The sequence below is a fragment of the Aspergillus karnatakaensis genome (assembly GCF_047715665.1).
Source record: "Aspergillus karnatakaensis strain CBS 102800 unplaced genomic scaffold BJY04scaffold_34, whole genome shotgun sequence".
Taxonomy (NCBI): Eukaryota; Fungi; Ascomycota; class Eurotiomycetes; order Eurotiales; family Aspergillaceae; genus Aspergillus; species Aspergillus karnatakaensis.
In genome coordinates this window covers 332,932-355,957 of record NW_027395746.1, presented here as the reverse complement: position 1 = coordinate 355,957, position 23,026 = coordinate 332,932, and the positions used below count along the sequence as shown (strand labels likewise).

Genomic DNA, 23,026 nt, shown 5'->3' with positions numbered 1-23,026 from the left:
TAACCCTAACCCTAACCCTAACCCTAACCCTAACCCTAACCCTAACCCTAACCCTAACCCTAACCCTAACCCTAACCCTAACCCTAACCCTAACCAGGAAGGCAGAACGCCTGAATAGGGTAAAAGACTCCCCTAACCGCCTAGAATTCCGGAAATTCCTGAATGAGCAAATTTGCCGCCGGCGAATTATTAGTTTGAATTTTAATGGAACCCCCCTACCAAATAGGTCATGTGACTTGAATTGGGCTTTATGTGATCTATGTCAACCTAGATCACGTGATTTTAGCCTAACTAGAAGGGCGGTCACCAAATTCTATCAAAAATCTGAATTGGATATTCAATTCCTAGGGAAAAGTATGAGATTCTGGCATGAATCTTATTGTTTAATTTGTTTTTTAAATGGGATAGTAAGTTTACCCTAGTTCTAGTAACCCTAGGGTTTAGGGTTTTTTAACTAATTTTTTATTTATTTTCTAGGGACTATGGCAAAGGAAAAAAATCAGAAAAAAATGGATTTTAGAGTTTGGTATCATGGGACTAGTTTATGCCCTGAATTTCCTAATTGGGTAGCCTTGGCTTCACAATTCAGGGGTAATCTAAACCCTAAAGCTGAAACATGTTGTTTTTCTTGTTTTTTACCAACTAGGGTCTGCAGGGGTGTTTTAAAATTAGGGAATAATTTAGAACCCTGTTTAAATCAGAATTTAGTTTTGATATTTTGGTTGCTGATTAAGCAGTTTTATCATGAAATTAATAATCAGGAATCAAAATTATTAAAAATTAAATTTCTATCTAGTTCCTATACAAATTCAGCCTTTCTGAATTGGCAATGGGAATTAGATACTGAAATTATTCAGGGTTCTTTATTATTTTTTATATTTTCAAAGCACCTAGCTCAAAAAGTCTCTGTATTAGGGTTAGTTTATTAGACCTTATCTATTTTTCTTTATTTTTTATTTTTCTTAATTTTTTAAATATTATCTTTAAAATATATATGTTTTACCTTGTAGTTCCTGGCCATTATAATATATTTAAAAAAATAAAAAAAATAATTATGATATTAATAATTTCTACTTAAAATACTAATTAGTAATAAAAAATATATAAGAACTTATAATAAATTTAACCCTAAAAATAAATTATTCTTATATTCTAGATATACAAGAACTTATAACCCTTATAACTTCCTTAATATTAAATATATTAAAATAATTTTTAGTTCTCTAGAATACTAATATTTTATAAAATAATATAATAAATATACCTATTACTAATCAGGATTAATACTACTAGAAACCTAGAAAATAACCTAACCCTAAATAAAAAAATACGAAACCTAAGATTTCAGGCATCTATTCCTACCTAAGGTATGATTCAGGTATCTATATTATACCCTAAGGGTAGTAGGGTAGCTTAATTAGGACTAGACTACCCGTAATTAGCTTGCCAAGCTAAACCCCAATAAAATTTTACCCTTACCCTAAGCCCTACTCTATCTTCTTCCTTATTCGGAAATCTCGAAATATTTTAAAATATTATTACTCTTTGGACCCTAAGGATTCTCAATATATAAAAAAAATTAGAAAATATTAAATATTCAGGATTTTTAGGGGGGGGTCCGTTGAAACTCGGACCCCCCCCCCTTGCCAAGACTTTTTTTTGGTGAGCCCCCCCCAGGGGCCGTGCCGGAATATAGTTAGTCACCTACGGCCTCCGGCACCTGCTCGCGGGACTTACGAATCGAAACCGCATCTGGAAGGCCTGCGAGGAGCTGTATACACGGCACTCAAAAGCGATGCTTCGGGATGAAATTCTTTCAGTGCCGAGAGGTCAAGCAGATGGACAAAGTAACAAAGCTATTCGTCTTGAGCTCACTGTTGGAGGCCGGTAGCGATACTTCACGTATGATGCTGGGTCGGATCATTACAGCGGCCATCACATAGTTATCAGCTTAATAGTGTATGTGGATCAAATACCTAATAACCGACTCCCTAATTTTGAAGATCGCTCTCGCCTACCATACATGACCGCTGTTATCCTGAAGACAGCATGTCTTATATAATGACATTGAACGGTTATCTGGGGGTATATCATATCCTCATGTCGTCCATAGCATAATTAAATCCTACTCTTAGATGATCGTCTTTACAAACATCATCGTCGTCGGTCGTAGTATAGCCACCCTGTATGCGTGTGCGTATCCGATGTACTCCACCTTACTGCCCCAATACATGAGCAACAGGATCAGCAATAGGTCTGACAAGCTCCACCTTCCAATATTCAAGCCTGGTCGCCCGTTGACCTTTCTATTGATCATGATCCTTCAAGATAGACAAACAGGATGGGCGTGAGTTCCTAGCGAGCGGGAATAGTCTTACCGTCCTAGAGTTTCCAAGATACAGACCTGCCTCTAAGCCCATCAGCTGTCGGCTGACAATTTCATGTTTGGATGGCAGGCGTCTATTTCAACTTTCAAGGAGATTAATGCAGCGGATATTCTCTAGCATTAGCTGGGGTGGCAACGCCTCTAGCAGGTACAGCCATGGAGTATATAACATGCAAGTGCAGAAGCAAGCATTCTCTATATGCTTTTCTTCTCTATTCCTGAGTCTCTGTATTAAGTGGGCCTCCGCCTCTGAGATCCATCTTTGGCCCCTTGATACGGATACGCACAACGATCTGCCCGGCAAACTCCCCGGGGGTGGAGCTTGCCAAACCTTGCCAGTAGGTACCTTGATCAAGGCTTATGTAGGTCTCTCCAGGACATTTCCGAGTAAGTCAGATCATAATATATGATATCCAAGGTTACGTCAGGCTTGACCTCTGCCCCAGCACTCCCCCACGCGCCTATCACAGAGCACCTTACTCGACCCTTCCTTGGTTTTGCTACATGTCGATCTACATCTTCAGTAGACGACATACTGTGGCTCCTTTCGAGCCTGTTCGGTGCTATCAACGTTATGTGACAGTGCTCTCCTCGATATCCCAGTTGTGTGAGCGCCGCCAGTGAGATATATACCTTGTTCTGTCCGCACTCTCGAGAAGAGCAATAACACCAATCTCAAACGCGCGACTTTTAAGGCAATTGGATCATCACAGCCATCACTATGCGCTCTCCTTACACCATTCTTGCCGGACTCGCCGCAACGAGCACAACCGTCAGTGCCGAGCACCTGCGAGCTGCGTTTTCCACTGGTGGATTCTCTGGAATCGGCGGTACCGGCTACTACATGGGATTCGCAATCATCCGAGACAATGGCGACGCTATATACAACGACGGCACCCCGAACGATCACTCGCCCTGCTTTGAAACCGACGGTGGGCGCTTCTTCACCATCGGTGGCAGCTGCTGGAACACCACGCGCACCTTCCACTGTCTTTCCAACGTGGACGAAGTGCGCACATGCTCCGTTGATGACGAGAATGGGAATGTCCTTTCCGAGGGAACAGGCATGAGCGACACTACCTGGATTGGGATCTCTGTTGGAATTGATTCCACCTGCGTTGTGGAGTTCGAGTCGGATGATGCTAGCGAGTGTCCTGTGGACGATGGCAACGGACCTCTTCATGTGACGGACGATGGTTGGGATCCTAAATAAGGATAACATGGCACTGCTAGCCAAACCCCTAGAGCAGGTCTTTATGAGAAGGAAGATGTCAATCTCAAGTAGCATGTATATAATCCGGAGCATTTACTTCAGGTGGTCCTAAAGGCCGTCCCAGACAGGCAAGAATAATAAATGCTGTTGATATACCTGGTATGAGCATAACCGACAGAGGTAATGTGCCATCATGTATCCAAGAACCTTCTTCATGCCGAGTATGAGATGAGTTTATGGTTATGTCATAAGACCCCGACAGTCTCGAAAAGTCTCTTTCCTTTCGGACGACTGAGCCCTAGTTATTTCATGTCACTTACTGCCGCTTGCGTCGAAGTAAAAACCTAGATACTGTCTGAGATCGGATACAGTTTCCGGGGCTATTCCGTGGTTCTCGAAACTTTGCACGAAAGTAATAATTACATCACATACAGGATTGAAGCACTTATTGAGGCTGCTTGCAGTTTCACTGCTCTGGTATCAGACCACAATGAATCACCAGCGCAAACCAAATGAAATCGTTCTGTGCTTCGACGGCACCGGTAACCAGTTCCATGGAGACTCCTCCGACAGCAACGTCCTCAAGATCTTCCGAGTGAGCCAACCTCCATTTCACACTTATTGCACGGGCTGGGTCTCACATGCAAGAGTATGACAGATGCTGGACCGCAGCAGCAGCCACCAATATCACTACTACCAACCGGGCATCGGCACCTATGTCAGCTCCGCGTCCCTGTCAGACAATGGTCGTATCCAGAAGCTCAAAGCGGCATACATCAAAGCCAAGGCTTCAGCCATCGGCTCAACGTTCGCTGATCATGTCATGGGCGGGTATAAGTTTCTAATGCGCTACTACTGCCCCGGGGATCAGATATACTTTTTCGGGTTCAGCCGCGGCGCGTACGTCGCCCGATTCCTGGCGGAGATGCTCGACAGGATTGGACTTTTGGAGCGTGGCAATGAAGAACTGGTTAGCTTTGCCTGGAAAAGCTTTGCTAAGTGGCAGCAACGGGGCAGTGGAAGTGAAGCTGAAAGACGAAGAAAGGAGCAGCTCAAGCAGTACATGGAGGACTTCAAGGATACCTTTTGTCAGGCTGTTACGCAAATTCAGTTCCTAGGGCTCTTCGACACGGTGAACAGTGTTCCGCACTTTGAGAATGCCTGGATGAGGCGGAGTGGAAAGTTCCCGTACACCTCTCGCACATCGGCCAAGGTTATCCGCCATGCAGTCAGTATAGACGAGCATCGGGCCAAATTTCGACAGGATCTGATGTCCGAGGTGAAGCCACCACCGCGTCGAGCGCACCGAGGGTTGCGTGACCACGTACGACCCTACTTACGTCGTCACATACATCAAAACGAGGAGTCACAAACTTCCATTGAAGATCGTGGCACTGAACTGGCGACAAATGGCCTTCACCAGCCGGCTGTGGAAGCCCCCGACGCCACGCAGCAGCCGGACTATTCTGACCCGGACGATGGGAGCTACTCGACGGCCACCTCTCGCCGTTCAGATGGTCCACCTCCTGCTGCTGCTGTTGCCCAAACTGGCAGCAGTGAACCGGCGGCACAGGACATTGAAGAGGTATGGTTTCCCGGGTGCCATGCAGATATTGGGGGTGGCTGGGCAACTGGGGCAAGCAAGTGCTCTCTCAGCTATATTCCGTTGCTCTGGATGGTACACAATGCCCAGCAGGCGGGCCTGCGGTTTGACCAGAGCGAGCTAGCTCGCTTCGATTGTATGACCCTTGGTGGCGAGACACAACCGCATGGTCTAGCCGAGCAAGGAATGTCCAATTCCAACAGTGGGGATAGCTTTTCTTCTGCCTGCATCCAAGATGCCCTCAACACGTGCAGCACGAAGGGGCTAATCCACGACTCTCTCAGTTTTCACAGCGGTATACCCCTTCACACGGTGCTTTCTTGGAAAATAATGGAATTTCTACCGTTTCGCCGAATGGACCTCCGCGAAGACGGGTCATGGAAGCCCGTTCGGTGGCCGCTGCCTCGCGGTGAGGTGCGCGATATGCCGGACGATGCCAAGGTGCATGTCTCTGCAATTCATCGACTACACACCAACTCGGGGTATCGGCCAGGGAACTTGATAATGGGTGGAGGCGGAAGAGGGAAGTTAAGAGCGCCAGAAGAATGCGGGATGGGGGACTGGGTGGTGGCTGGTCATGAGGGCTGCCCGGTTACTGCAACGTTTATGCGCCACGCGAGAACGACGACAGCGTAAATTCAGAATGAGCTATTAATCCAGATAAGTACAGATAGATTGTCAATGTCCAGCCTGCAATTCAAGTACACTATTCCCGCGTTATCCAGTGGCTAGTTCCGCCAATGACCCGGCACGTTGCACACAAAGGCCTCGTGAGGACACGCCTCACAATTCAAAGCAGGTCCATCATAATGCAGCTTCCAAGCTGGAGAGTTGTCAGCCTTGGGGACGAGAAACACCGCGGGTTGGGGTTGGAGGTGGTTAGAAACTACTCACTCATCGGGAAAGGATATGGCCCGGACTCGTCCTCACGCATGTAGGTGTAGAAGCCGTCGGGACGCTTGAGCTTCTTCAAGTGTCCTTGGGGCCCAGGCGCACACCGCAGATTGTCCAGTCGGCCTATCACGCGCAGCATCGCGGTCAGTGCAACTTTGCTGGCGTTGCCGCCTAGGCATGAGTGCGGGCCTACCCCATAGTGAATGTACGATTCCATGGGGCGCGTGAGGTCGACTTGACCTGGGTTTGGGAAGACGTTGGGGTCTTGGTTTGCGTCGACCTGCCCATTGTTAGTAAGCGCACGAGAATAGATTAAAGAAGGATGAAGCATACAAAGCTAACAAACACCTTATCCCCCGGCTTGATCTGAATCCTGCCGGCTCTATCATCGAGGGTCATGCTGGTTTGCGATTCACGGTTCGAGCCAAAAATTCCATTGAGCCGAATCGCTTCCATGCAGTAGCGGAGGAGGATCTCGTCTGATTGAGGCGTATCCTGCTTTGCAACGCGATTGATGTCAGGCAGGTGCTGCTGCCCGTAAGTTAAATAGTAGTCGAGAATCTGGGTGAAGACTTGGGCTTGATTGGGGACCATGGAGACAGCGGTAGGCAAGATCTGCGACCAGGTTACCTGCTCTGCGTCCAGGCCGCTGGCAAGCAGACGTTCGACCATGTGTATTCCATACTGTGCGAGCGCATTCTTATTTGCGCGCGTAGTGCCCAATACTGTAGCGATGAGCCCCGACGAGCTGATCGCCTTGATCTTCATCTCAACCAGCTTACCCAGGCTTTCTGCTGCCTTGCGCGCCTTATGACGCAGGGAGAACGACTTTGGTGGGTTTGCGTCGAAGAAGATGGCTGTGAAAATCACGGCCATAATCTCGAACATCTCATGTTCGGTAAGAACCCCGTGTGTGTGCTCTTTTGTCTTCAAGGGGAGGGAGAATATGTTGGAAGCAAAGTGGACGTGGGCTAGGTTACCAACACTGGGAAGTCATGGAATATCAACACCTGGGGCTGCAATATCACCACTAGGGATAGACTTACTCGCGGGAGATGTCCACCTGATTGACGTTGCCGATCCGGCATGACTTTTCGACCAAGAGCCGCTGCGTGGTCTCGGTGTAGAACTGCTTCACGGCCTCCTCCCAATGTTCTCGATACAGCGCGCGCGCCATTATATCGCGCTGATTCGCATGCAATGGCCCATCGCCCGACAGCATGAAGTCCCAGCCCCGGTCACCAAACACGTACGCGGTTGCTTCACCCCAGAGGACGCGGAAGTTGGCTGGATCCTCAAGGATGCGGCGGACGTTGTGGTAATTAAAGATTCTTGTCGCGGGCTGGGCGTATGCCGGCCGGTCCCATGTGAATTCGTGCGCACGCCCGAGCGCTCGCATGATGAGATTGTTCTCCCTGGGAATCGTCATTGGGTAGTGGATATAGATCGAATTGTATTTGAACCACTTGGGGAATGCATTGAGTGCGAGCCGGTAGAAGCAGCAGCCCTGGTTAATCTCCAACTCGTGCCCTGCCTCGGTGTACCCCCAATTGGTCATATTCCGCGCGTTGAACTCCTTCTGTTGTTTGTTAGCGAGATCTGCCTCAGGCGGCGGCCGAATAGTCTCTTTATATACCGTATAGAATCTGTCACCCCTCACAAGCGCCACAGCATCAGATAGCACAGCGCGAGAGACAGTGTAGCCGGGGGCAATTCCCACCCCTGGAACCATAGGGCTCTTTGGCTCTTCGGCGACAATCCCGGGGTAAAGCTCCACGTAGTCGGGGTGCTCATACAAATGGCGTAGCTGGTCTGCAATCCGGTGGTCCGAGTTGATGTCTTCAAAGCTTTCATAGGGTTTCAAGTCAAAGAACGTGCGGAACTCGTTCAGGGTACCGACGTTCCACTTGCGCGCCTGCTCGATACCGAGAATCTCCACGGTTCTCAGAACCTTGGGGACATTCCGGGGCCCGAACGAGCCCGCGACCTCTTCAATAGCGCGGGTCAAAATATCAACGAGCTCTGCATCGCGAAATTTGCCGTCTGCCTGGCGATTTAGCCCGCCAAATGTACGCTTGGACGGGTCTTTATGCAGCTTTCCCGCAGATTTTCTCATTCCCTGTATAAGCTGCTCCACGGTGGCATCCTTGCCCTGGACTCCAACGATCTCCTGGTATGCCTTCTCGGCCCAGAGCTCGTCCTGACGACTGATTGTCGAGTGCCAGCGGTACGCTAGGGCAAATTCGACAGAGCATTGGTTGCCCTCGGCGGTAGGAACGGCATCGTGGCCCCCATGCTCGCGGGGATCCAGATTCCAGGTCGTGTTGTCGCGGTTGAGGTTGATGATGGTTCGGAGGTAGTCATAAAGTGTGATATTGATATATAATCCGCAAGTGATCAGCCGTGCGGTCTGAAAAAGGTCATTGTCGTACTTGGCCATGGCGGCCCGGGCCTCTGCGGGGTCCAATGTACTGCTCTTGGGCTTTTCGAATCGCCCGTTTTCGTTGATGTCAGCGAGTTGTGTGGCAACATGGTTGTGGAATCGGTTGAGCATGATCAGCACGACGCCAGATGCCGCGGGCAGTGCGTGCAGCCGCGGCTCTGAGAAACAGTCCTCTTTGATCTTCCCATCTTCGAAGGTCCGCATCAAGTCTTGCTCCGCTTGGTTGTCGCCGTAGAGGATGGCTAGGTCAAGGTAGGAGGATGTTCGATTGATGTTGGGATCCGTCGGGTCGGTTTGGAATATATCTGGCTGCTGATTACCTCAATGCCCGAGGAACTGTTTCCTAGCACAGTACGCACCGTGGATGATCAAAGACGCCCATGTGAAGAAGAAGCTCGAGACGTTGTTGGGATGAGACTTGAAGCTGTCGCGCGCAAAGATGCTGTCGAAGATCAACCCAGCATCAGGCAGATTAGGTGGTCTCATCGTCCTGGGCTCGGTGGTGCGCGCATATTCGGTATTGGCTGCCCCCAGCTGCGGCAGGACGGGGTTGTTATTCGAACCATCCGCTGAGCGATAGGCGTACTTGTCCCCAACATATCTAGTTAGATGGTCAGCAGTATGCCCTTCTGGCTAGACAACAAAGCACTCACGAGAGAGGCGGATGCGGCAGGCTGTCCCAGAGCGACCCCAGGAATTTGTGTGTCAGCCACTCGCGCGACTGGGACTTGGATGGCAGCTTAGCCACCAGCTGAAGCAGATGGTTGTGAGCTTCAATTGCGACTGTGAGTGTATCAGGTCGCTTACCCGAATGACCCGCTCCATGAGCATGCTCTTATCGTCGACCAAGGAGCCACGGGCGTTGTTGTCGACGTAGTCCTTGATTGTGGCTGCATCCTCGATCCCCAATGCGCGCAGGTCTCCCCATATGCTCCCTCTTCCCTCATCGTCCTTGACGTATGTCCCATCTCCTGTTTCTGTCGGCAACGGCCGGGCAGCTTTGTGCATCACCATGGACAATTCCTTGACTCCATCCATGATCCCGCCTTCGTCGGGGGGCGTTTCGTCGTGGAACCATTCGTGCTTGGGCATGGATGTTGGCATGGCACCCGGCATTCTTGCATTCTGGTACTGTGGGGTGCTGCTGCTGGACCCGTCGCTCTGCTTTTCTGGTCGCATTGTAGCTCAGTCTGCTTTTACACCAACGGAACTAAAGTTACTGTATATTCTTGCATTTATATAAAGAGAGCCGGGGGGTGGGGGGGCTGCATGGCCCTTCACCAGTCAGTCTTCCGCATGGTTCCGTGAGTCTCAAACTTACCATCAAGAAGCAAATGCCCTCAACCATGGATAATTATTAGTATACCTTATCTACAGACAGTTGCATCTTCTTATCCGTTTGCGGAGATCTAACAGGCCGCCGGCTCCGTGACGTGGTGAATATCAACCATTGACCTGCCGCCACTGGTACGAGGGCTTGATTTGTTGCAAACCAATGACGATCGCCGCTCAGAGCATGTCTTTAGCACTCCATAGGCGGTGGCTTTTATCGCCTGATGTAGAGGTCTTCTCTGATCTCCCATTTCCCCGGTGTGGTTCTCGTTCGCGATTCGTTTGGGGTGGTTTGGTTCCTTTTGGTGGACTAACACGGCCTTGCTCAGGGTTCTTGTTGCCCTCTGCCCATGGCTTAGTCCAAGGGTACGTCATCCTTATTCTTGTGATCGCTCGCCTGATTCTCTTGCCCTCGATAGCTCTTCAATGGGCCTATGAAGCCTCCCCTAGCTGTACTTGGCATGCCTTCAGCCGACCTTTGCATCTTTACTGGCAGTTAAACAAGTGAGGCAGATGAGATGTGAGAGATCTAGTGACATTGGCGACACACTAACCCTAAACCCTAATCCCCGCGCTCACAACGCCAGCTGCGGTCGCCAAGTCGATTCTCTCGCAGCTCTTCGTGAGTCGAATTGGCAATATCAGCCTTTATCGACAGCTTTCAGACGCATACACACGCTGCCGCCAGACAGTCGACGAGGACCAACTCGTGGATGTGCTGTGGGAAACCATGGGCAGCGTCCTCCCGGCCTGTTTAAAAGGCGCTAGGGAAACAGTCCTCGTTGTGGATGGCGTCGACGAAGCAAGCTGTGGGCAGAGCGCCCTTGTACAGCGACTGGCCTCGGCAACGGGCCATGTGAGCAATATGAAAGTTATCATCCTGGGCACGGAGAAGCCTGCTGGGGGTCCCGACCAGTCTGTCGTGCAGGTGACGTCGGAACAGGAGTTCGACGACATCGCTGCCGTTGTCCGGCGAGTTCTCAAGTCTACTCCATCATTTGACGCTATGTCTCCAGAGGAAAGGGAGCTTTGCGTGACGAGAATTGTCAAGGCCGCAGATGGGTCATTTCTGTGGGCCAAGCTGGCCTCCAAGAAGGTCCGTGACGAGGCCCCGTCTGGCGCACAGGCCCTGGGCAAAGCTATTGGGGAACTCGCAAAGGCAGATCTCACAGTCAATGACCTGGTGGCGCATGCCCTGAAGTCCAACGTGCATCGCGACGGACAGAAAATCATCGGTTGGCTGGCTACGGCTGCACGACCACTTACTACGTGGGAACTCTGGGCCCTTCTCTCTATCCAACTGCAAAAAGGGACCGTTTCAGACCAAAGGTCCAGTCCACTTGAGCTCCTGAAGCCTTTGGCGTCCTTGGTCTTTTATCAGAACAACCTGGTCTACCTGCGCCACGGCCGAATCCGCAGTGCTCTACTGGGTGTCTCCTCAGATAAAGAATTCAAGACAGGAGCGAGGGACACACATATTGATCTGATCCAGAGGCTTTCGCTCTACATCAAACAGTCAGTTACCGGGAAAGATGATGTCTCCCTGGACCCTATTGATTCCCAGTACACCTCCACTTTGCTTGGCCGGTACCCTCTCCTGGACTTTGCCCTTCGGTATTGGCTAGGCCATACAAGGATGGTGTTCGACTGTGACTCCGAGAAAGGAATCAAGAACGCGACCAAGGAGCTTCGACCATTCCTCCCAAAGTCTCCAACGGTCGCGCTTGTTGAATCGAGGCTGTGGAGTAACAAGTCCACCGCGGTTCTCCGCCTGCTGCACAGCACCCAGGTCCAGCTGTTCCAGCAGGCCCTTGGATCAAAGCATCCCGCAACTATGCAGGCCATGCTCTGTCAAGCACTCTTCTACAAAGGAATTCAAACAGTCCAGCCCACGGTGGCAAGCCAGATCTTCTACGATACCGCGATGACCTGCCAGCAGGTGCTCTCTACACAGCACATAATCACAATGCAGGCAACGCAGTTCTTCTTGGAGTTGACCTCGAGCCAAATGACAAGTTCGCGCACCGAGATCATGTTGAAGCGAGTGGAGATGCTCCGGCTGCTTGTCGAATGCTACAAGATTCATTATGGAAATACCAGCGACATGGTCACCTCAACCTTGTACCAGCTGGCGGGCCACTATACGTCCATCAATGAAACCCAAGAGGCGCACAGATTGATAACCTTCCTTCAGGGCGGGTCCGATGGCTGAGGTCCAGGTTATCTGCCCGAGCGACGGCCATCAGAAGACTCTCTGGTTGTTCAGATCGGTAGGCCAACCGATACCGTGGCGCATGGTACGGTCCTTGTCCTCGACGAAGTGGAGCAGGATGAGGTGATCTCCACCTCGTTCGACTTCCATGCCCTCATTGCACTGGCTGAAAAATACGTCCATGAGGGCAATATCTCGGCTGCCGATCAGACGTACGTGGATCTGTGGTTGCAAGTCAGCAAGGCGTTCCGGCTGCAGCAGTCTATTGAGTGGGAGCTGCGCAGTCTCCATCTTGTCCAGGCTTATTCCCAGTTCCTCCTGTCGCAGCACAGAGAGTCCGAGGTAGCCTCGCTCCTCTCCAGCTTCTGGGCTGAGCACAAGGAGACAATATCAAGCTATGAGGAGGTAGTCACCCAATTCATGTCTGTGGCGCAGATTATGAGAACTGTCAAGCTGTCGTGGATGGCTCTCGAGGTTTACAAGCAATCATCCCAGCACATTCGCCTCCAGAGTTCACTGTACAAGGAGATTCGGGAACACATCCAGGCCACATTCAAAGAATTTAAACACACCGAAGCCTCGTACACGTCGACCATGTCAGAGTCAGAGCTGATTGAAATGGTCTTTGAAGAATCAGTCAACAGCAGCTTCACCATCACAGCAACCCACTCGCTAGTCCAGAGATATCTTTCCCAGCACAGGTGGCGGGAGGCTACGAAAGCCCTGAAACGAATCATGAAAGCAACCTGGCCATCGTTCTTTTCCTTGGCAATATATGATGTGCGACTTCCAGCAAAGGACGTCCAGTTCTATATTGAGCTGGCCCAGCAGCTGCGTGACTGCTACATGTATCGTCGGTATACAACAAAGGAGGAAGATGTCTGTCTCAGGCTCTATCAAGTTCTCCGGCGTGATCGATCGGTCGAAGACAAACTGCTGCAGTCCGCGACGCAAAGGCTGATCCAGTTCTACGAGCGAACCCGCCAAAGCAACAAGCTGGTGTCCATGCATGTCGCGGTCCTCAATGATTACTCCTCCCGCTTTGGACAGGATCACCCGGTTGTGTTGCAGCAGCTCTGGATACTGGCTGAGCTGACGAGCCTTGAACCTGCTGCAGTCGGCTATTATCGCCAGATTTTCGATATCATCAACAAGGACTCGGACGTCTGCGCCGGGCGTGCGTTCGAGCCGCTTGTTATACTCGTTACAGAACTCATAAAGCAAGCCCGGTACACGGAGGCTCTTCGGCCATGCCAGATTCTATTCAATACCCTCCAACACACACGCGTCAGTATCAAGCTCAAGGAGCAGGCGTTTGTGCGGTCTGTGTACGAGCGTTATATCCTCTGTCTCCAGATGACTTATGCAGATATGCGTCTTATTCATGATATTACCCTGCAGTATCGCAAGACCTGTCTAGCTGTGTTCGGCGCGCAAGCAGCAACTACGATCCACGCGACCCAGACACTGGCTTTCATCGCCTAGGGGTTCAAAGAGTTTGAGCCAGAGGCCATTGAGCTATTTGAGGGCCTCCTTCAGGTGCAGTCAACCGAGATTGACATTGACTACGACAATACTCGGATCAGTCTTGAAGCGATCTACGAAGGACGGCAGACTGTTGAACATGAGTGGCACGCCCTTTCCACGCAGCAGTTCCACCGACTCATCACGGCTCGCATCGAGCGCTTGTCGAGCTTCCGCGAGACAAATGGGTGGGCGCATGAGAGCTCTATCTCGCAGATGGAGGAGGTCGTCTCCATGTACGCGTACCAGAAGGAAACGCAGGCTGCTAGAACACTACTCCAGGAGTCAGCGATCCGTATCGCCTTTTCGGAGGAATCTTCAGCTCAGCAGATCACTGCGGCGAGCAGCATTGTCGCGTGCTACAGACGCATCGGCCAGGTGGAGCGGGCTAGAAGTTGACTCTGGAGATCTACCAGCAGATCGTCACCAAGGAGAAAACAAACATTAGCTCCGTCGGGTTCAACCTGAGCTCCAGCGGCCATCATAGCCTGCTCTTCCTGGCCCAGCTGGAGTACAGTCTTCGCGAACGGGAGGAGTCCTTGTTGACTATGGCTGAGATCTACTCCTCGCTGGTGGCCGAGTACCAGTACTTTGAGCGATTCCGCAAGGAAATCCACTCCCAGTCCAGCACCCTCCAGTCCGTGCTGGGCCTTCTCTCGCACCTTCGCGGGCTTTTACTGGCTAGAGGCCATTCAACGACTTCCGCTCGTCTTGTGGAGCAGTTCACTGACTACTTCATGTCCAGCCACGGCCGGAAGCTTGAGCTACAGCGCAATCAGGGGTCGATCTTGGTCTCCACTATCCTCGACTATTTCCAGTCGCACTCGTCACAGAATTTCCTTCGCTCTATTGCGTTGGCCAGCTACAGCCGCGTGGTGCAGCTTCTGCATCCTTGGGATGCAGACCGGAATCGTGTCGTGTGCGATTTGGCAGTGTCGACTTTCAGATACGTTCGTGGCCAGGATGGCTTCTCTTCTATTGCAGCAGTGAAGCTGTTGTTCAAGACAGGCCTCGCAATCTCAAGCTGGGCCCTTAACATGCGCCAAACGCCAGAGTCAGACCAGTTGCTCCAGGTCTCTGCAACCATCGTCAAGGACATCCTCGGCTACTGCAGGACCAAGGACATCGACCTCACACAGCCGGACGCCCTAAACCTCAACAACCTTCTCAAGATCCTCGACCGGGAGAAAGACTACCAGAACCTCGCATGGCTCCTCACCGCGCTCTGGGAGAAGCGCCAGAAGTCGCGAGACACAAGGCCGGATGATTCCTACACTCTCGCCCTCGGCCGCCGCCTCACCATGACCCTGTACCAGGTTGGCGACCACGCAGCCTCCATCCGTCTCGCGGAAGACATGGTCTACAACTGTGCGCGCGTGCACGGGCCCCGCCACTCCAGTACGCTCGAGATGACCGTCCTCCTCTCGCAGATGTACACGAGCGTTGCGCAGGGGTACCAGGAAACGGCCGACCACCGCGAGCTTGCGAAGCAGTACTACAAGCGGGCCGCGGCGCTGCATGAGAACGCATTACGTGCGTTTGTCGACCCCAGCTCCGTCCCGACAGCCATCGATGCGGATACCGAGCATGGTCCCTCCAGTCCGTCTTCCCCGTCCCCGTCCTCAGGCGCCTCCAGCCCCGATGAACCCGGCCAGGCGTCGGGCAAGTCCGTCCGACAGCATCTGCACCTCCTGAAACTCGCTATTGAGCGCTTGGGTAACTGGCCCAAGGGCTACGCGGAGTATGAGCAGTTGAACTCTGATGTGTTCCGCATGTTCCGGGCGGATCTGGAGGGCATAAAGGGGTTGGATCAGTGTAATCTCAAGCAGTTTGGGGCGGGTCGTGCAGAGGCGAGCGATGACTTGATCTCGTCGAGTTCGCTGCCGCAGATGGATCTGAATCAGCTTGCAATTGCGGTCTAATTTGGTTTTCTGGTCATTTGGCGAGCGTAACTATACAGAAAAACGTTCAAGAATAAAAGTTTCGTCTTCAGTGTGGCTGTACGAGCATAGAGGTGCAAACAAACTCCTGTTAACTGTTATTGATCGGTAATCGGATAATCATTGCCAACAAACAATAGACATGATGATTACTTATCAACATGCACAAGTATAACTACCGAAGCTACTGACAGGTCGAAGACTCACTCTCTCAAGACTCTCTCCCACCATGTTCATCTCGCACGACCCAAGATCTGGCAAGGCCAGATCTGACGCACGCAAAACAATCAATGCTTTCGTCGCGGCGACTGCTAGTGCTAAGCGTCGTAGCCAAAGGAACAACACGGCAGATGAGGTGACTGTGAGCTTTGATTGGCTGCATGAACAGCCCATCGCTTTGAGTCGTGGCAGGACAGTCGAGGAGGAGGATGGCAGGGACTGCGCCGCGGTGGGTGGTGACATGCAGATCAACCCTGGGGCTGGCACCAGAGCTGTGGCCATGGCACGTTCGATGAAGCCTCGCGCTGAGATGAAGCGTCTCGTGCGTGCCATGAAGCTTTCACTTGCTGGCTGCGCGTCTGTCGAGCCACCAATTGGCCGGGGATATAACTATCCCGTTCCCCAGCAAAAATACTATCCATCATTACTCTTCCAGAGTAGGTGTTAGCCAGCCTCGTTCTTTTCCAGTCCAATTCCTTAGTATTACAGGACAGAGCCTCTTCCTGGCAGTCGCCGATCAATACCGCGATACCTTTGCCTTTGAGATCCACAACTCGTGGACTCAGACGGTGCTATCCGACCCCTGCCTCTTCCACGCTACCATGTTTGCAACTTCATCATTCGGTGATCTCGTACGGCAGACCCGAAACAATCCAGTGACCATTCGACACAAGTACGAGACCGTCCGTCTGCTGCAGAAGGCCATCTTGAACCGTGGTGAAGGTGGCTCGTTCACCAATGCCCTCGCTGCAACTACATATTTGCTCTACTTTTCAGTATGTTCCCCGCAGTCATGTTAAGGATGCTGGGCTGATCGAAACTGCACAGAAACTCGCCGGGGATGACAGAGAAGGCGACATGCATAATGCTGGTATAGACTCCATGCTCAACTTCAAGGGAACAAAGTCGCTGGAGACGGATAATTATGCCAGCTATCTAGTTCGGATGTAGGTCAAGAATCAATTTCCCGCATTGCGCCTAGGCTATACTGACCATCTTTTATCAACGCAGCCGCAACATATGGATGAGCGTGCTGAATCGACATGATACTCTATATCCTACACCTACTTGCGGTCCGAGGCCGTTAATGGGGCACTATACTAGCCTGCTAGCAATCGCAATCCAAAGACAACTCGAACGCGCGCCCCATGCAACACTGCCCTTTTCAGTTCTAGAGTTCCTCATCACCTTCGACGCATATCTGGCGACGCCGTATGGTCCGCCTAAGCTAGCCTTCCTCTCACAGTCGGCTACGAGCGACCCGGAGTCGCCACCGAATGCCGATCATGATGATACGCAGGCGGCACTTCGATCCTGTCATATTGCCGCCTCGATTTACTTCAGGGCGATTGTCATGCGGGGGCGATGGTACCACCTGACGGAATCGCAGAACGTCGCAGATACCCAGAGTCTCAAAGACGCTCTGCTGCAGGTCGATACCATGTTCTGGCTGAAATATAGCCCTGAAGTTCTCCGGTGGATTCTCATGATCGGCTGCATTGCTGCTCCCCGTCTGGCGGACCAGGCTTGGTTTATTGCCCGCTGTTATCTGCCGGCAGCTATTATTCGGCCAAAGGATATGGATGCCTTTCTGCTGGGGGTAGACCATATGCTGTGGCTGTTCAATCATCGGGGATTTGAAGATTTGGTTTAGTAACTAGCAAATATAATCCAAGACCGTTGTTTCTTCTGAGTATACATCTTCGAGAGTACCAACGCCATCTGAATACAACACTTCTAAGTCTTATGGCAGATAATCTCTCCACTAGGTATTGAGATGAAAGCATGCTCATGCTCGCCCCACTGTCGCCATACCTCGGAGATGGCTTGAAGCTCCTCGACTGATGCGAAGCCATTCTCTACTGCTCCTTTAGCAAACGCTGGCTGTAAGACCCTCTCCTGCCATGCTCCGCTCCACCACTGCGCTTCCTCTGACGTGGCAAAGCACCATGAACTGACCGTTGACTGCACATCCTTCGATTCGAATCCAGCCTCGCGGGCCCAGACATGCAAGTGCCGCCCAGCATTGGGCTCGCCTCCGTTCTTGCGCGCGACCTGGTCATAGAGCGCCTGCCACTTCCTTAAGCCTGGGAGTTCCGGATACCACATGAAGACCGAGTAATCGGACTCGCGCGCCGCGACTATCCCGCCCTTCTTGCACACGCGCCGCATCTCTTTGAGCACACCGACAGGATCTCCAACATGCTGCAGAACCTGGTGGCAGAAGACGACATCAAAGGACCCGTCTTCGTAGGCCAAGGCGTTGGCGTCGCCTGTTACAAAATCGATGTGCTGGATCCCACGCGACTCGGCGAGCGCCCGTGCGCCATACAGGACATCGCCGACCATCTCCAGTCCGGTAACATGGCCATCAGGAACAAAAGCAGCGAGGTCCACAGTGATTGTGCCGGGGCCGCAGCCGATATCCAGAATCTTCATGTGTGGTTGTAGGTGTGGAAGAAGGAAGGCTGCGGAGTTCAAGGCCGTCCGCTGTCCGTGGACACGTAGGACTGAGGCGTGGTGGCCATGGGTATAGGTAGCTTGTTCAGCCATCTTGCCTGAGGACTTTGGAATGTGATTAGACCTGTAAGTCCAGGGGCTTGGCCTTCTTTATGCTACGAGATGCACCCCCGATATCGGCCGCATGGACCTGCATGGTGCGGGGTTTGCCGGAATCGGTGCTGTCAGGCAGGATGGATCTGGGGTTCACTCATGGATATAGACTGTGGCCTTCTGACGGAACCGGCTTGTGATACAGCCTTGTCCACAAATAGTTATAGGTAGCTACTGCAGGTGCAAGGTTGGCGCATGATATAGGTAGCACAGCGGCCTCCGCCTCGCTAGGCTCAGCCCCAGCCTCTGATCATCGCTCGCTCACATAAAGGCTGGCTTCCTCTGGATTTCTCCTCTTGGGTCTTCCTTCCCGACAGTATGACCCAGAATGATCTACTTCAGCGACTTCTATTTCGCCTCCAATTTGACCGGCTTTGCCTGCGCTTGGAATTCAGATTTCCAATGCCTCCCACCCAAAGCCTGTGCGCACGATCCGAATACAGGCACCCAATACTGCTGCGACCCTGCATCTGATAGCACTGTTGCGAATGGCACTTGCTGAGGACTGCCGTCGGACTGCACCAGTGATAACAGCACACGTACCTGTCGCAGCGGAACCACCAACTGGTGCTGTGATTATGAAACGTTCATTTCCTGTTTCCTGTTTCCCTCTCCTGCTTCTATAGCCTGGACAATCTAACCTGAGCGACAATGCAGGGAGGAATGTACCGCGGTGTCCTGGCAGCAGAATATCTGCTGGAACAAGGAGCGGAGCCCACTTCGCAATATAAGTCTTGATTTTCTGGAGGAGACATACTCGTCTTTAACATCCGAAGCGCCAGGTGCGAGGACCTGGGCATTTGATCCCGCGACACTACTCCCAGTCAGTTCCGTAACGACTTCGACGTCGACATCGCCCCCTACCTCGACCGCAACAGATCCGATGGCTACCCCCACAGAATCAGTGTCCCATAATGGCTCATCCGATTCATTGACCGGTGGTGCTATTGCTGGAATAACCGTGGGCGCTGTGGCAGGGGTCGCATTGCTGATAGTTGGCGCATTTGTCCTATTCAAACGGCATCGCCGGCAACAAAAGTTGGCCTCGAGAGCTCCGGCTGCTGAACTGTCTCCCGATGCACAACCAAAGCAGCAATTATTCGAAGTTGACGGTAGTGGGACAAGAGAGCGGCCTCCCCAGGAGCTACTAGCATAATGACATGACAACCTAGCGCCAGGGTCTGCGGGAGTAGAACTGGTTGTTCTGATGTCTCGGAGGTATATAGAATATTCTCCAGCAGTCCAATGGGCTGTTGAATGCTCTGCTTGGTTGTTGCAGAGAGTTCAGGGAATAATAATCCTTACAATTAATATGACAGAATAAACCGATTTGTCTCCACCAAGGATGACTCAAGAAGACTGTTTCCTCTGTCAGCGCTTCAAAACCTTCGAATATATTCATACAGGTTCATACACTGATATGGCGAAAACAAAGCGGCCACAGCAGGCGACCAAGTCCAAGCAATTTCAGGATGAAGATAGCATGCTGGTCCATGTTGATCGCGCACTCTGGCAGCTCAGTGTTCGCCTTGCGTTTCCACTTCAAATAACACTTTTCACTGACTAGGGACTACCAGAACTGCTCTGTTGCAGCTTGAAGAATCATGGATTTCCTCCTTAAGCTGCCTACTGCCATCTGGTTGTGTGGCACAGCATCTCGCGTGGTGATAAAGCGGATAGCGCAGCTTCGGAGGTCATCAAAATGATCAAGCTGCTGGCCAGGCACGTCCAGGATGCAGGCGGCAGTCGAATCAGTGGACGCCTATTGCACACCGTGGATCAACTTGCATCATGCTACTGTTCAAGTGGAGGTAGCGCTAGACTCCAACTTGGGGTGGTGTGCTCATTTATTGGGGGCTGGCCCGGGATCCATCGGAAGAATATTACCCAATAAGCCTGTCTAGTGATGGGGTGTGCTTGAAGTCGGTATTTGTATGGGGCATTGGCGTAGATAAGACATTGATCATGAAGCTTGGAAAGCTTCGCCTGAAGCTTAGCCGGCTGGATGGGATGCTGCTGCAAACTCCACTCCAGGAACCTCGCGAGCTGCGTTAGACTAGTAGTATACAGCCCACGTGCGAGTCAGCTCCCATCCTCGACCCCTTCAGAACTTCATGTGCGAGTCTCACCATGTCTCATTTGTCCAATGTGTCTCTAGCAGGATATCCGCAGGGATTATGAAAGGTTCCGGCCAGACAATATAAAAGGATAGACAGGCGACTCCAGGAAGGTCTATCCAGCAGCAGCAGCAGCAGCAGCAGCCAGGGCCCTCAATCAAATATTCATCATGAAGACGAACACTCTCATCCCCCTCCTTGGCTTGACCACTAGTGCTGCTGCCGCAGTTGTCCCCCACGCAAGCCGGACGCCCTTTGGATATGCCTCTGGCTCCAAACAGTCCATTGCCAATCTCAAGGACAAGGTCGAGAATGTCGTCTGGATCTTGCTGGAGAACCGAAGCTTCGACAACATCCTCGGTGGGGTCAAGAACCGAGGCCTGGATAACGTCGTCACCAGCGGACCTTTCTGCAATCCTCAGAACGTGAGTGACTCGAGCAGTAAGCAGTGGTGCAGCGTCTACAAGGGCTTCGACTCGGTCCAGCACGATCCCGACCACTCGATCACAGGGTATAACATGGAGCTGTACGGTACCTACTCTCCCAGCACTGCAAGCATCGCCAACGGCACCCTGAAGCCAAACCTCAAGGGCTTCGTGGAGCAACAGTTGGTGCACCACGAGGGCCTTGACCCGAAGCTGGCTACCGAGGAAGTCATGGGCTATTACTCCGAGGACGAAATCCCAACCCTGGTTGACCTGGTTGATGAGTTCACTACCTTCAACTACTGGCACTCCTGTGTCCCTGGTGTAAGTGCCATCCTATCTTGCGCGTGTTTTCCTTCTGCTGATGTAGTAGCCCACCAACCCCAACCGTCTCTGTGCTGTGTCCGGCACGGCCGATGGACACGGAGAGAACGACCACAGCTTCGATGTCTCTGGGATCGAAGCCTCGAGCATCTTCCAGGTTGCGACCGAGAAAGGCATCTCGTGGAAGAACTACGACGGCACCAACGGAGACTTCCTGTCCGACGCCCTCTTCTTCAACTGGACTGCTGAGAACGCAAAGAGCAACGTTGTCCCTCTCGAAAACTTCTACCAAGACGCCTACCTCGGCCTTCTTCCTCAGTTGTCTTACATCAACCCTTCCTGCTGCGGCCTCGACACCAACTCCATGCATCCTTCCGGGAATGTCTCGTTCGGCCAGGTGCTTGTGAAGCAGGTGTATGACGCCCTGCGCGCCGGTCCGCAGTGGGATAAGACTCTACTTCTCCTCAGCTTTGACGAAACCGGTGGATTCTTCGACCATGTCGCTCCTCCTCTGGCTGTGCGCCCAGACAACAAAACTTATACCGAGACTGCAGCGGACGGAAGCTCCTACACCTTCCAGTTCGACCGTCTCGGTGGCCGTATGCCGACCTGGCTCATCTCTCCCTACACTCCAAAGGGGCACATTGAAGACTATGGAGTGGATCCGGTGACGGGGAAGACTGTCTCGTACAGTGCAACTTCGGTTCTCAAGACACTGGGGTATTTGTGGGACTTGGAAGATCCTACCCCGCGAGTCTCTCACTCGCCTGCCTTTGACCATCTCATCGGGCCTCTCAGGCGTAGAAGCCCGTCGACCCTTGCCAACCCCCACACTTTCCCTGATGCCATTTGACCAACTAGAAAGGACGCTGATGGATCACGGTGTACGATATCCGATCACAGAGAACAGAATTACAGCCAGGGTGTTTCCTGACTGCCCAGGTTTTGCATCGCACGGACGCTACATTCGTTGAACTCTGCGAGCGCCACACGTTTGGTCATGTGCAGCTTGATAAGTAGATAGATACTCTTGACTAGTTAGAAGCTAACTGCAAATGAAATGGTCCAAACTATCTTGACTCATAGGTTGTTTTGATCACCAAGATCTGGAAAACTTAAGCCCTATCCAGAGTAGGCAGATGCAGGTGGCGAGTCAAGGGGCAGAGTTTGCGTCCAGATTCCAGAAAGAAGTCATCTTCATCTTGACCGGTGATCCCAGAGTGGAATATGCCATGACTCCGTATAGTTACTCCGTAGTCCGTACTTTGTACATCAACAATTCCACGTGGGTTTCTGCAGACTGCACGCTTAATCTTCCTGCGTCCTGGTTTCGAGCAACTTGAAACACCGTTGGAAGTCCTGAGCGGCGCCCACGGGGATGAGGGTACTTTTTGGGCCATTCGCCCGGCGAATCTCACGGCTGCAAGCGAAGTTAGGAGCAGCGGTGGGTATCGTTAGCTTCCAACTGCCCCACGCGGTTTAGCTCTTGCCAAACCGGTCGTCTCCGGTGGGAGTTTACCATGGTTGAAAGCTGTCTGGACTCTGGACCGCGCGGTCTGAATCGTGTTTGCTGCAGGATTGGGGACCAGGAGAATTCTCGTGCTGGATGCAGCTCGCAGGCTTGCTTTACGATTGAAATAGCACCCCAGGCTAGCAGCTCCCTTGAGATAAACTTTGCGATGAGTAATAAAATGCAAGACAGCTCCACCAGGATCATTTGACAGCTGAAGATTTGCCCTGCTTTGAGGCTAGCACCGGTCGATCAACGGCTCAGCGCCTGG

General features: G+C 51.9%; 8 protein-coding genes across 8 annotated transcripts; 6 read left to right on the top strand and 2 right to left on the bottom strand.

Moving 5' to 3' along the window:
- Positions 1–3,107: 3,107 nt before the first annotated feature.
- On the top strand, positions 3,108–3,599 carry BJY04DRAFT_219790 (uncharacterized protein; the record flags this gene model as incomplete). The annotated part of the gene is made up of 1 exon (XM_073716688.1): positions 3,108–3,599. One exon carries the CDS (start codon positions 3,108–3,110, stop codon positions 3,597–3,599), a length of 492 nt encoding a protein of 163 aa, XP_073569802.1.
- A 490-nt stretch (positions 3,600–4,089) lies between these two features.
- On the top strand, positions 4,090–5,908 carry BJY04DRAFT_228888 (T6SS phospholipase effector Tle1-like catalytic domain-containing protein; the record flags this gene model as incomplete). The annotated part of the gene is made up of 3 exons (XM_073718942.1): positions 4,090–4,194; positions 4,258–4,987; positions 5,114–5,908. 3 exons carry the CDS (start codon positions 4,090–4,092, stop codon positions 5,836–5,838), a joined length of 1,560 nt encoding a protein of 519 aa, XP_073569801.1. The 3' UTR covers positions 5,839–5,908.
- Positions 5,909–5,930: 22 nt separating this feature from the next.
- Positions 5,931–9,718, bottom strand: BJY04DRAFT_228887 (peroxidase/cytochrome P450 family protein; the record flags this gene model as incomplete). The annotated part of the gene is made up of 8 exons (XM_073718941.1): positions 5,931–6,025; positions 6,097–6,376; positions 6,430–7,081; positions 7,143–7,675; positions 7,733–8,844; positions 8,899–9,140; positions 9,193–9,290; positions 9,347–9,718. 8 exons carry the CDS (start codon positions 9,716–9,718, stop codon positions 5,931–5,933), a joined length of 3,384 nt encoding a protein of 1,127 aa, XP_073569800.1.
- Positions 9,719–10,384: 666 nt separating this feature from the next.
- BJY04DRAFT_219787 (uncharacterized protein) lies at positions 10,385–15,529 on the top strand (the record flags this gene model as incomplete). Its single annotated transcript, XM_073716687.1, has 5 exons — positions 10,385–10,391; positions 10,459–12,070; positions 12,146–13,505; positions 13,569–13,985; positions 14,024–15,529. 5 exons carry the CDS (start codon positions 10,385–10,387, stop codon positions 15,527–15,529), a joined length of 4,902 nt encoding a protein of 1,633 aa, XP_073569799.1.
- Positions 15,530–15,776: 247 nt separating this feature from the next.
- On the top strand, positions 15,777–17,420 carry BJY04DRAFT_219786 (uncharacterized protein; the record flags this gene model as incomplete). Its single annotated transcript, XM_073716686.1, has 4 exons — positions 15,777–16,203; positions 16,256–16,542; positions 16,595–16,713; positions 16,778–17,420. 4 exons carry the CDS (start codon positions 15,777–15,779, stop codon positions 17,418–17,420), a joined length of 1,476 nt encoding a protein of 491 aa, XP_073569798.1.
- BJY04DRAFT_228884 (class I SAM-dependent methyltransferase) lies at positions 17,235–18,329 on the bottom strand. The gene has a single exon (XM_073718940.1). It carries the CDS (start codon positions 18,317–18,319, stop codon positions 17,504–17,506), a length of 816 nt encoding a protein of 271 aa, XP_073569797.1. The 5' UTR covers positions 18,320–18,329; the 3' UTR covers positions 17,235–17,503.
- A 366-nt stretch (positions 18,330–18,695) lies between these two features.
- On the top strand, positions 18,696–19,695 carry BJY04DRAFT_192751 (EGFR-like transmembrane domain-containing protein; the record flags this gene model as incomplete). The annotated part of the gene is made up of 1 exon (XM_073711818.1): positions 18,696–19,695. A coding segment is annotated over exon 1 (268 nt), but the record flags the coding sequence as incomplete, so codon positions are not given.
- Positions 19,696–20,666: 971 nt separating this feature from the next.
- On the top strand, positions 20,667–22,234 carry BJY04DRAFT_228880 (putative phosphatidylglycerol specific phospholipase C; the record flags this gene model as incomplete). The annotated part of the gene is made up of 2 exons (XM_073718939.1): positions 20,667–21,245; positions 21,295–22,234. 2 exons carry the CDS (start codon positions 20,667–20,669, stop codon positions 22,096–22,098), a joined length of 1,383 nt encoding a protein of 460 aa, XP_073569795.1. The 3' UTR covers positions 22,099–22,234.
- Positions 22,235–23,026: the final 792 nt, after the last annotated feature.